General features: G+C 44.6%; 1 protein-coding gene across 1 annotated transcript in view; it reads right to left on the bottom strand.

Moving 5' to 3' along the window:
• Positions 1-2,453: 2,453 nt before the first annotated feature.
• RHOJ (ras homolog family member J) overlaps positions 2,454-13,328 on the bottom strand; it is a 61,625-nt gene continuing 50,750 nt past the window's right edge. Inside the window, exons 3-5 of the mRNA XM_054634839.2 lie at positions 12,560-12,724; positions 11,385-11,480; positions 2,454-10,100 (exon numbers count right to left, since the gene is read on the bottom strand). Of these exons, the coding sequence (XP_054490814.1) occupies positions 9,954-10,100; positions 11,385-11,480; positions 12,560-12,724 (408 nt within the window). The 3' untranslated portion in view covers positions 2,454-9,953. The remainder of the gene's footprint in view (positions 10,101-11,384; positions 11,481-12,559; positions 12,725-13,328) is intronic.

Consider the following 13,328-nt stretch of genomic DNA (forward strand, 5'->3'; position numbering starts at 1 on the left):
TTCTCTGATGGAGTCTGGCTGTGCTTCAGTCTCAGGATTAGAGGCAGGGTTAGAAAGTGGCAAACTTCCTTCCTTTGCAGCCAGCAGGAAGTCAGGGCTGTACCCGGACACGGTGAGACAGTAGAAACCTCAGCAAGTGATCAGAACAAAACACTGCAGGGTGGGAAAAGGGTTTTGACTGATGCAGCCAGCCTGGGGAACAGAAGGGGGAGGTGGGAAGGATGTACTGACTGAAACCAAGTCAGCAAAATGCCACTTTGAGATGATCTTTCAAGGAGGAGAGCAAAAGAGGTGCTGTGGATCTGCCCTGAGTGACAGAAATCCAATCAACACCAGATTGTAAATGTGGAACTTTACCCCCATAAGTTATTGCACCAGTAGGCCTTAATTCTGTTAAATTAATATCATTTTTTATACTTAAAATAACAGAATAGTTTGAGTTGTTTCTAGTCCAGCCTGCCTGCAAAGAGCAGGAACATCTTCCACTAGATCAGATTCCTCAAAGCCCTGTCCTACCTCACCTAGAACGTTCCCAGGGGTGGGGCATCCACCACCTCTCTAGCCAGTGTTTCACCATCTTCACTGTAAAACACTTATATAAATCAACCCTCTTTTTGTTTAAAACCCTTACTCCTTGTCATGTCACAACCTGTGACCAGATCTGTTTTTGCATCCTTAATGCTGCAGCTGGGGTGGTACATCCTGCCCAGAATTTGTAGGCAGCCAACACAGCCCACATATTTCAGAGCATGAGAAGCTTCTTCCCAGGCAAAGTTCACCTCCTTGGGAGCATTTTAATGCTTTTTAGAGCCATGGATTTAGATGTCACCACCCAACCTGTCCAAAGCAGTTGAACAGCTTGTCTGTCTTTGGTATGTGTTTGCAAGGAATGTTTGTCACAAAGGCCATGACACCTCAGGTATTCTCTCTCCCACGAAAAGCAGTGGATTTATTTGTGCCTCAGTTTCCCTTTTGGACACAGGGAATGCTGCTGCAGGTGGTTTTTTCCTCTCTACAGTGTGTTCTGCAGTGTACAGGCTGTGAACCCCCAGGCACATCTGTATCCTGCAGTGCACTCAGTGCCTGCAGGATAAATAGAAATTATTACCTTTATTGTAGGGATTAATAGGTTTATTTTAGAAATGAATAGGTTTATTGTAGCTCATTGAACCTGAATAGCAACGATCACTGCCCTGCAGAGCTTTGATTTGTCAAAATGCCCTCCTGTTCCATGACAGCCACAGCAGTCCACTGGCCCTGGGAGCTCAGCTCCCCTGCAGCTGGTGTGCCCAGCCCCAATGACCCTGCCAGAAATCAGTGTATTTACCCCAGTACAGAGCTGAGCAGCCGTGAGAGGGAGGGCAGGATGCATCCCTGCAGGGGTGTTCCCTGCACTGACTGGATTTCTGTCTGGGAGATGGGACAGGCAGCTGCCCCCTGCTCTCTTTGTACCCACATGAAACCACTGGAAGCAGCACCCAGGCTCAGAGCAAAGCCTGTCTCACCCAACATCCTGCCAGGGACTGTGGCCAGCTGTGGGTATTCAGAGAAATGTGAAAGCATCAAGGCTGCATGGCTCCATCCTTCCCTTGGGCCTTATCTGGCAGCAATTTAGGAAATTTCTGCTCTGGGGGGTTCCTTTGGCACATTGCTGTTAACCCCAGACATGTGGGTCCTCCGTGCCTCCTCTTCCCAGATAAAATCAGGCCATGGAAAGTCTGGTGAGTAATGCCACCTTCCTCTGGGGGAAGGCGAATAAAATATATTCCAGGCTCTATGCTGTGCCCTCTTGGATTGTCCTGGCTCCTCTGAGGATGTATCCATTCACAGCAGCCAGGGATTTGGGCTGCAGTGCCTCTTTATTTGGAATAAACCTTGATATCCTTTGTCTTTTCTCTGCAAGTGCTGCAGGCAGGGCTGGTTAAACCTGCTGAGGTTCACAAGCTGCAGGAACATGAAAAGAGCCTTCCTCTGGTGAAACTTGCTTTGGTCCAACCAAGCTGAGGGATGTTGTTCAGGAGTGGTGGGATTTCTAGGCTTAACTTGAAGACCAGACCAGCTGGTCAATGAGATTGCTTCTGGTCTTGAAACTAATTTTAATGAACAGCTGGGCAACAAAGTAACAAAGGCACTTTTTTTTTTGTAATTAATTTTGTTACTTTTTAAAAAACAAGATCCACATCTCTGTACTGAATCCCTGGAAGACTGGAGCCAGTCATATTCTTATTTCCAGACCAGCAGGGGTGTCTTTCCTCATGTAAATTCTTCATCACCATAAGCCTTTCACTCTCCCTCCTGACCCTCCCTGCCCTGGCTGCTGGACACAGGGTGCACAGCTCATTATCTTCCTTGCCAACATGTTGGTAGGTGTTTTTCCTAGCTGAAAAGTCCTGCAAGGTTCATGTGATGAGCATCTGGGAAAATAAACACAGCAGCACACCTCCCCAAAAGGATGCTGTCAAAATACTTTGAAATACATTTATTTTGTTAAAATAAACTATGTACAATAAACAATATTAATGTGCATTACAATATACAGTAATTACATGTTTAAAAGATGATAAACAGAAGAGTACAGAATTATGTGCTGTAAATAGGAAATTAATAGTGTTTACATGATTTTTAAACTATGCAGAACACATTCGCTTAAAAACTGAATTTCCTTGGTTTGAAATTGTTTTGCTTTGAATTCTGAAGATTTGGTTAATCTTTGGAAAAAAGGCATACCACTCAAAAGTCAAACATACTGTTTTAGTGCCCATCCTTTGGTTTCACCAGCCCCATATTCCAGCAATATTGCACACAGCAACTTTGGAGAAAAATTCAGTTACTCACATCAAGGAAGTGACTCTTTCTCCTAACTGGCTGAGACCTGACTGGTGATAGTTAGGTCCTGATTTGTGTTGAGGTCATTACATCTGCTTCACCAACTCAATCAGAACAACTTGTTGAACTGTTAGTTTTAAGCATTTATTAAGGAATAATTTTAAATATTACTATTAAGTAAGCACAAAAAGAAAGGAATGAAATGTCCTTGTCTTTGTGTTCCCGGGGGAGCAGAGAATCTCTGTGCAGTGAAATTCTTGTATTTGTAGAAGTGCATCAACATCATGACACATTAAACTGGATTCAGTTGTGCTCACACTCCATCTCCCTGCTCCTCTCTGCAGCCTTCTTTGAAGTCCTCCCAGTCTCGAGGTGCTGCTGAGCCCCAGGTGTGACTCCACAGAGGCATCTCCCAGCCCATTCACCAGCCTCAATCCTTATTTTTTGGGGCATCAGGGCCACCACACCATGTCCTTCTCTGTAGCATTTCCCACCTGGCACCCTGGGCTTGGGTCACTTCTGCTCATGAATGAAGAAGACTTTGCCAGTCTTTCCCCTCTCACATAAATTTTTGTTATTGCTTATCAGTGAATTAATATTTACAAGCTTGGGGAGAGTTTGGGCTCATTTGCTCCATGCTGACAGGGCAGTTCAGTGCCTGCCAGGTCTGTGATGCACTTAGAGCAGCTGCCTTTTTAGGGGAAAAATACTGAGAGGGACAATATGATAGCCACACTCTGGGTGTGATTTACCCACAAACTGCTTTGACAGACATCAGACAAATTTTTCTACATGTTATCAATACAAAAAAATGTTGTGCTGGAAGATCTGGAAACTGTAGACTGGTGACAACTGTTTACTCTGAATTCATTAACCTCCAATCAAAGTCAAAATTCACCAGAGTTGGTATCAGTGAGAGCTCAAGCTGATCTTCACCAAAACCCCATCAAACCTGGTGTCCTGAATGGCATGAGATGAAATTAAGTGACAGCAATGAGTTTAGGGTCTTTAAGCAAAGATAGCCATATGTCTTGAATATTACACTGTTAATAAAATGTAACTTTCACCTTCAGCTCAGTAGTGGTTGAACTGAGGCGTTTCAGATCCAGCCTCCAAAGGTGACATCAGCAAAGTCTTTGGATGCCCCAACTCCTTTCAGGAGTCCTTAACCAGCAGCCAGAAGGTATGAAGGATTCTTGGACCTGGCTCAGTGTATCTGTGTGCTCAAGGCTTGGTCAGCCAAAATAAAAGGTCAGAAAAGGAGGAAACATAAAGATTCTCTAGCATTTTCCACATTAGTCATGTGGAAAACCCCATTGAAATTTTCCATTGCCTTCATGAGAATTGAAATGAAGCCAACATAGAGCATCTTTGAAAATCCCACCCTACCATTATAGTTAGAAGCAGCCAAACACTGCATTATGGTCTGCACAATGTGAAAAGGGATGGGGATCCATATTTTCAAAGTTGAACAGATTTTTCATCCCTGACAGCAATGCACATGAGTTTTTGCTTGTTGCTCTGGGTTTCTGAAGTAATTTTCCTCCTTACAATGAGCTTCTGACTCTTTTTGCTGTTATGGTGTGGCTCCTGGAACTGCCCAAGAGAACAGATTTTTGTTCCTGTGTTTATGAAAACTTTAACTGAAACAAAGAAAAGAGAAGTTGAAGATTTTTTGTTGTTGCTGTTCTAGTTATGGGTGTCCCCTTAACATCTTAAAATGAAATTTAAGGTTTAGGATCAAACAGACTAATTGTGGCTCTGGGCCCTGATTTTGCAGCTCTCCCCCAAAGCAGAAGTGATTCTGTTGCATTCATGACTTGGTGATTTTGTCCTGACTTTTTGATGCAAAAATATTTCTATTCCTGTTTTGTTTTGATAGGTGAAGACAGCTGAGATCACAAGCCACTACTGAAATCAGTGGGAGGCTTTTTCCTGCTTTCAGATGGTCTTTATTCACCAGGAGGAAAATAAACATTCATAGTGGAAATTTGTCATCATTTTTGCAAAGAGCTCAAATGTGACTTGAAGTTTTCTGACGTAGGTCACTCCATGCTCACCTCCTGTCACAGCAGATGCTCTTCTAGTCCTATAGAGTTGTGAACCAACAAAATGTTCTGTTATTTCCAGATTTTCCTTGTTGAATGTAGGATAGAACAAGTTACAGGTCCTCCTCAGGGAAAAAGAAAATCCATGGAGAAAGGCATGTGCAGCCACATTCCTACATTCTCCCTCTTTGTTTAACAAATGAGCATATGGATTGCTTTGTGGGAGAAGACAAATGTGCTTTTAGACAATCCTGGCCTGAGACAGATTGATGCCACTGCAAATTATTTTTAATCCAGATGAGGTTTCCGTGTGGTGAGTCAAGAGGTATTTGCTGTGTCAGTTGGGAAAAAAGGTACAGGAAAAGGTCACAGGCTCTAAGCAAGGTATAAAAGCAGATGGGCAAGTTTCATATATGAATTAAAGGGAGAGATAGGCTGCCCAGGGAAGTGATTGGGTCACCATTTCTGAAGGGATTCAAAAGAACACAGGCCACCACCACTAGAGCAGCTGGCAGAGGTTTTCTGGTAATTAAACTGCAAGGACAGATCCCCAATCAGCCTCCCTCATGACCTGAACAGTGCCAGTGGGATGGAATGAGACAGGAACAACTTGGAGAGAGTTCCTTGTGAAGAGATTCTCTTCAGTTGAGGAGGACTACCAGAATCTCTCCCTTTAATAAAAGCACTTGGAATAACTTTATTTCATATTAAGATGCAGTGCTATTTAATTCTGTGTCTATCTTGAATGCTTTGAATGCTTCAGAAGAGAAAAAAGGTGACAAATATCAATGTCAGCTGCTGAAATAATTGTTTTGATTGTCATGCTGGACTTGGGGTGAATTCAGTAACTACACAGGGCATATATCCAGTTGAGCAAATGAGAATGGACCTGAGTGGGGTTAGAGCCTTGTTTCTGCCTTCTACCCAACTTTTCAGAGCTCTGGGAGGCACAGGACAAACTGTGAGTTTTTGTGGGACCTCCTTCAAGTCATGCTGGAAGTGGCAGGACTGTCCCAGTCCCACTGTCCTGGTGTTTTCACGGGGCTCTAAAGGGCAGAGGCATCTGTAGGAGGTTTTAATGTGATAACAACTGTGATGAATTAGGATCTCTCTCAAATACCTCTAATCTCTCCTTGCAGGGATTTGCATGAAAACACTTTGGGAACTCTTCTTGAAACAGTAGCTTCAGGTTAAGAACTCTGGTTAGAACAGGAAGGTTTCAGAAGAGGCCAAAGGAGATGAGTTTTACAGGATCCAGCAAGTTTCCTGTAAGTTGTGAGTGCTTTTGAAATGACAGCAGACTATTAGCAAAGGCAGCTCTGTCAGGAAAGGCTTTGACATCAGCTGCATTAAGGGGATGCTGTCAAATAAGTTCCAGGGATGGTTTCTAACCTTTATGACTCTCCTTAACAGTGTTCCTTTTAAGGTGAAATTGGGATCTGATTTCTAGCTCATCTCACAGTGAGTAAACTCATCTCCTTTCACCTGGCAGTCCTTTATTGATTTTCTTTCCTTATTACTAATGGTGCTTGAAAAATAACTTGAAGTTTATATCTGTGGCCTTATGCCTGCACTTGCACTATGTCTGCTGTTGTGGTTTTTCTGAAAATAAGCTTTGCTGCCTTTCACACACCATCTGCTGCTTTTAAAAAAGGCATTAGGTATGACTTGCCAGATAGTCAATGACTCTCCTTACATCTGCCTACAATCCCATTCTAAAGCCTCTTGGCCTGTGCTGTTCCTGCCTCCCCAACCCAAAAAAAAAATAGTGTAACAGGGCAGATCCTGGAGAAATTGCCACATTTCATGGACAGGTGTGTGTACGTAACCTAACACAGGAATAATGTTTATGGGACCTGCATTAAACATGGCTTTTCAAAAAACATTTATTTTTGCTGGAAGAAAAATGAAAATAAATGGCATGCAGAGGCCATTTCTCAGTGGATTATAACCAGTGTCCCTTTTTTGCAGCTCCCAGATTCAAATTTTGGTCAAAATCAGTTTGCAAAACTTGAAATTTTACTGACTCACAAGCTTGACATGCTCCATTTTGTAAGTGCAAAGAAACCCCTGCTTAGCCTTAACATTGTGTGTATATTAACACTTCTATCTGCTTCCTCTATGCAAGGATTTGTTCAGGTTGCTGCAGTTTAACACATTAGGGCAGCAGCATTTCAGCTTCTCTGTGACCATATGTTTTGTAGGTAATTTCCCTCAAATCACTGCAGTTACATCAATGCTACAACTTCCCACTTGATTTTTGATTTTATTGCTGATCCCATGCCATTCTATTAAGATTCACAACCACCCCTGGTACTCAGTGGCAGGCAAAAAAACCCAATTTAATAATTTGTGGCATTCCCTTGCTGCATGCCAGGGTGCTCCATTTCACTTTTCCAGTGTGCTTGTTATGTTAGGATGAGCTCAGCTGTCACTCTGGATTTTCTATTTCCTCTATTTCCACATTTTTGAAGCTCTAAGAAAATCAGGCAGCTTCAACCTGAACCCTTGCATTGTGCTTCAGCTAAACCAGACTTCACCTTCTTCCACCACAGACTCATACATCACTCTCCAGCAACCTACATGAGCTAAACCAGTCATCCTAATTAATTTCCACTGAAGTGAAAGGCAGCACAGTGCAGATATAATTTCCCTGAAATCTGTTCAAGGCCTTTTTGTTGTTGTTGTTTCAGTGGACTTCTAGTCATGTTGTAAGCCTAAATATTAATTTATTTAATCCCTGCCTAGTTCTTCTCATACTCTAATATATTTTTACACATTATAGTTCAGCTGATAGTGTCCTGTTGAGGTGAACACTCGCTGCTCTGTCTGGGGATGGACAAAAATTCTGTTGCGTGGCATGAGCTGGGCCTTAGCAGCCAGGCCCTCTGAAGTAAATGCCTGGGACAGAACAAAACCAAACAGAAAATATGCACAAAAATCACCAGCAATGAGGAAAACTTGTCTGTCTCAGATACGACTCAACGGTGTTTTCAAATATGTTTGTGTGCAAGGGGAAAGGGATGGTGAGTGGAAGCCACTGGGTAAAATAAAAAAAAAAAAGAGCAAAGCATTTGCCTCAGGTCTGATGGCTTTGGTCAGAGAGAAACTGTTGATTTCTACCTGGAAATGTTTTGGGCTGTCAGAGCTGGTTTCTGTACCTGTCCATGGTAAACTGGGGTTGGAATTAGATGATCTTTGAGGTCCCTTCCAACCCACAGCATCCTGCAATTGTATGAATTGAATTAGTGCTGAGGGAGGAGCTCAGATCCATGAGCCTGGTCCTGATGCAGGACTGGGCACTGCACCAAGCTTGGTTCCTTCCATGTGCCCTGTGTGCTGTTCCCACGTCCTGCTGCTGTCACTCTGGCCAGCACCAGGTCTGGAGCTGCCTGCTCTGTCTGGTGGCAGGTGTGTTCTCAGCCAGGACACTGAGGGCTGCCAGTCCCCTGGCATGGGGTGCAGAGGGGACCAGGGCCCATGTCCCCAGGCTGGGACTGTTGTCCCACTGCTGTCACTTGCTCCCTCCTGGCTCTCCTGGACATGCTGGCTACAAAGACAGCTTCTGCAAGGAGTTACATCTTCAAATCTGTGTGTGCTGGTGCTGGCATTTCCTGCTTGGGGGATGGAATCCAGGACGAGACAGACTTGCAGCACTGCCAGGGTACCCAGAGGCAGCTGCAAGTAACAAAACACCCTTGAGTTCAGCTCTGAGTGTTTGTGCTGAGATGTGCAAAGCTGCAGGGTCATGGCAGAGGCTTTAGTGACAAGGCACAAATTTCCCCAGCAGCAAGGGGAGGTCACAGGAGCTTCCCTTCCCCTGTGGCCTGGGTTTCCCATCTCCATGCTGGTGGCTGCAGCTGCCACTGGTGGAAAAGTCCACTCCTGAGCATGGCAGCCACACTGTGGAACAGAACTCTCTGTAGAGATGGAGAAATGGGAGCAGACAGAGAAGAAACCAGTGGGAGGAGGGAGGCTACAAAAAGTCAACAAGTTCATAACTCCGCTTTGATGAGGTTTTTTACAGAAATACTTCATAAAAAAAGGATAATTTTAAGGCAATTGGATCACCTCAAAGCACTTAAAGTCGGTATGACCTTTGGCTTTTTTTTTTCCTTTTCCTATTCTTGGCTGTTGGGTGAGATGTAGAAATCCAGCTGATCTGTAAGGTAAATTCTCAGTTGCCATGGCAATATGTCTCCTTCTTGTTCTCAGTTGGAAGAGAGATTGTTCCATGCTGCTATTTCATGTCTAGGGCAACATTCTTTGGTGGCAGAATTTCTTTGTTTCAGTACATTAATGCTACAACTCTGTACTTCCTTTCCCAGCTTAAGGAAACATGGCTCAGCCTGAACATTCTTCTGTAAAAATACAGTTATTTGCATTTTTTTTTTTTTTAGTTTAAGAACATTCCTTGAGTCTGGAGGTAAATGTTGATCCATTTTGATAGCTTGGGCGCAGCAATATCCTGATGCTGTGAAGTTTCACCATTAAGTGAAAATAAACTGGAATTACTCCACCTTTGCTTCCATGTGGTTTGAACAAACTAAAGTATCTCCTGAACTAGCAAGTCTTATAAAAGAAAAGCAATTTTAAAGTACATCCTACCTATAGTGTATATCTTACATATTAGATTTCTACAGATCTCCAAGTGCTTTCAGTCAATTCAGATTTAATTCCTAAGGACTGCAAATTCCTAATTTTGATCAATTCTTACTTAAGGCCACAAGAGGAGTTTCTCCTGTTTCTTTTGCTGTCTTTAGCTCTTTGTTTTGTCACAAGCCACCTTCACCTTATTCCTAAGGTGGGGAGCCAAGCAGGCATCCTGGTTTCTGTTGGTGCAGTCTGCAGCAGTGGGAACAGGCTGCAAAACAGCTCTGGAGGGTTAGGAAAGCACAGAGACAGGAGTTGGCCAAGGGTGATGCAGCTTGGAGGTTTCACAGCATGGAGAGCTCCTATATTTGGATAAGAAGGACCCTTTTCTGGTCATGCTCCCTGTTTCAGTTGTGTGTGACCTTCATTGCCTTTCTAACCTGCTTGGTTTCACTGAACTCAGCTGGCTCTGCTTCCCAGGGGACGTCACACAAGGGTGCAGCACCTGTGGCACTTTGCACAGCGCTTCTTCTTCTTCTTGGGGTGGAAAATGGTCATGATTGCCTCATCAAAGACAGTCTTAAGGCCTTTCTGTGTGAGTGCTGAGCACTCCAGGTAGCACTGAGCTCCGATCTGAAAGAGAGGAGGGAAAATGAGAGTCAGTATCCACTGCTGGGAGACACAGTGTGATGCTGTTCCAGCATCTTTCTGCATTTAGAAAGGAGTCAGGCCATTTCTCTGTTTGTATCTGGCTGCCTGTGGGGTGAAGCTCATGTGGTCTTTCTGAGGAATCAGCATCAACATGAGTATCTCACCACATGGGGGTGATTTGATTGGCTGCAGGAATTCCCTGCACAGCCCTCCAGAGAGAGGAGAGCTGCACCCATGTTTGAGGGCTGGACCAGGAGCTTGGCCTCCTGCCTGTGCAGCTGGGAAAGCCTCTGAGGAAATGCTGGGTTGGAGTTGAACCCCTCACACACTTGGCTCTTGTCCCCTGAACTGTCACTCTTGTGTCCTGCCTCCTCCAGACCCAGGGAGCTGCTACCTGGGGAGGGCTTCCAGCTGGTTTCTGGGAATGGGGAAACATCATTTTGAGATAGGAGTCTCCTGGGTATGCTGGCATGACACAAACACCCACAGAGGCCTGGGAAGGCAGCCTCAGCTTATTCAGCAACCTTGTGGCTTATTCAGCTTGTTCTGCTCATGGATGCTCTGATTTTGAGGGCCAGGGACAGTAATAGCACCTGCAGCATATAAGGTGACAAGGCCAGGATCCAGAATCCTGCACCCCAGGGCTTGGGGAGTGATTCTGACCCCCTGCCTTTCCAGGAGAAATGTACAGTCCCACAGAAACTTTGGGAGCACCTTCTCTGCTGCCTGCAGTGCCATGGATAAGTGGGAATCCAGTTGTCTGTGCTTTTGTAAGGGAAAGGGAGGAGTTTGACAGGAGGTGACTTGACTGCAGAGAGGGGTTTGCCACATGCATCTCCTGGCAGAACCCTGAGCAAGAAACACTTGACTTAGATAGGTAGTAAAATCTGTTTTGATGTCCATTTGCCACCTGCTGCCCTGTGTTCCTCAATGCTTCCTTAGACCTTGGTCATGGCACCTGCCAGAGATCAGAAGCGTTTGGCTCATTCTCTCTGATACATGGTGTGATTTTGGGATTGTCATGTGCATGCCCAGGAGTTGGACTCATTGACCCTTTTGGGTCCCTTCCCACTCAGGATATTCTATGTTCCAGCTGACACTGCTCAAGCTCAGGGGTCACAAGGTGTGCCTGGGTCCAGCCTGTTTGAACAGAGGCTCCAATCTCTGTCTGGGGCCAAGGGGCCTTGGGGGAGCCTTGAAGGAAGGAAACCCAGAGGAAAGCTGTCATCAGTCAGCCTCATGTGGCATCAGAAGAAGCTGTTTTACCTCCTTTGCCAGCTTCACTCCGTGCTCATAGGTGAGTGGTTTCTCCTTCATGTAAAGCAGCCGCGCCAAAGTTTTGGGATCATCCCGGAGATCAATCTAGGGCAAAATACACAAAACCTGGGCTGTGATTCTTGAGGCAGAGACTCATGGCTTTACATCAGGGCAGCTGTATCACTCCTCAACTCAGGTGATACTTCAGAAATTAATTGTACATTTACTGACTTTTTTTTTTTCAGTTTACCATGAATTAGCTCTCCTTTGCAGGTTGTTGGGTGTGGTACAGGAAAGAACCCCACTGGTGGGGGAAGCTGCTGCAACCCTGCACTGCATCACCCAAACCCCACCCTGACAGGCCAGACTGGCACAGCTCAGTCTGGCTTGAAACAAAATCCTTTGTTTCCACGGAAAACATCAAAGTGAAGTATTCTGGCATTTAAAAACTGTCCATTTTCAGACTGTGTGATTCAAAGGATAATGCTTTTGTTTTTAAATGGGTGTTTTAGATTATTCCAGTGTAGAAAACAAAGCCAGTGTTTGAATTATTTGCCTTTCCTGTGGCATGAAGACTTTGGTTTTGACCAGCATTTGATTTGTTTCTCTAATTTGACTTAGGTTACTGCCCAGTGCTCTGACATTTTCCATGTGGTTGAATCTCTACCCTCACAGTCTCTATCCACTCTGTGTCTTGGTAACAAACCCATATTTAAGGCATTTTTATTTGATTGACAGATTAAGAGATTTTTAAGGCCAAAATGAAGGGGTTTGATCATTCAGTCTGACAATCACTGTAACACAAGCAGGATGGTGAGTCACCAGTTGTAATGTTGATACAAAAGCATGAAGGGAGGCTACTTCCTTCCCATGTCATTTAGCTGATTACTCCCATTCTTAAAATTTAGTTTGAAGTTTAGCTTCAGCTTCTAGCCACAAACTTTGATTTTTTTTTTTTCTCCTCATCAGAGACCTGTATGAAAACTTTTCTCTCTATAGGTATTTATGACACATAAATAATTAATATACATTTGAATAAAAAGATGAGATGAGCTTTGCCAGTCTGGACACCTGCACATTGGATTCCTTTCCTAGTCCCTGGAATTTCCTCTAATGGGAAAATCTGGCTGAATTTCCTATGAGTTAAATAGGAAACCTTTCCAGATGCTCAGGAGAGGCTTTACCTGTGTTCCTATGAGGACATAAGGCACGTTGGGCATGCAGACTTTCAGCTCAGGCACCCACTCCTCCTGCACGTTGTGGTAGGAGGCAGGATTCACCACGGAGAAGCAGATCAGGAACACATCTGTGTTGGGGTAGGACAGGGGTCTCAGCTGGTTGTAGTCCTCCTGCCAGGGGACAACAGCAAGAGTGTCACAAGGAGGGGATGGCTGCAAGGAGGGCTGTCATGTTGGGTTTGATGGAGTGCTCAGCACTGTCCAAACTCATTCACACTTCCCAAGCTCCAGGTGGAGGAAGGGGGAACCACCCCTCAGAGGACAAGGGTGCTGATTTATCAGCATTTTACCAAAAAGAGCTGAAAGATGTGCCATCTCTGGGAAGTGTTCAAAGTTGGATGGGGCTGTGAGCAAGCTGGTCTAGTGAAAAGTGTCCCTATCCCTGCTGGGGTGTGTGTGTGTGTGTGTGTGAAATTGATAATTTTGAAGGTTCCTTCCACCTCAATCATCCTGTGATTGTATGAACAAGTCTTGTTTGTGTTATCTGTGGTGGTGGTGGCGCAGAAGGTGATGCTGAACAGTCCTGCACAGTGCACAGCAGTGTGCCAGCCAGCAGAAGATGTCCTGAAATCAGAAAGCAGATAAAATCCAGCCTGCAGTACCTGGGTACTCACTGTGGGTGAATTAGTGTTTCCACAGGCCATGGATGATGGAAGGAGATGTTTTCTCCATAGTGGTGAAGAGGGTGAATTTTCAGACACTTGAATCACAGCTG

This window comes from Agelaius phoeniceus, chromosome 6 (assembly GCF_051311805.1).
Source record: "Agelaius phoeniceus isolate bAgePho1 chromosome 6, bAgePho1.hap1, whole genome shotgun sequence".
NCBI classification, from domain to species: Eukaryota; Metazoa; Chordata; class Aves; order Passeriformes; family Icteridae; genus Agelaius; species Agelaius phoeniceus.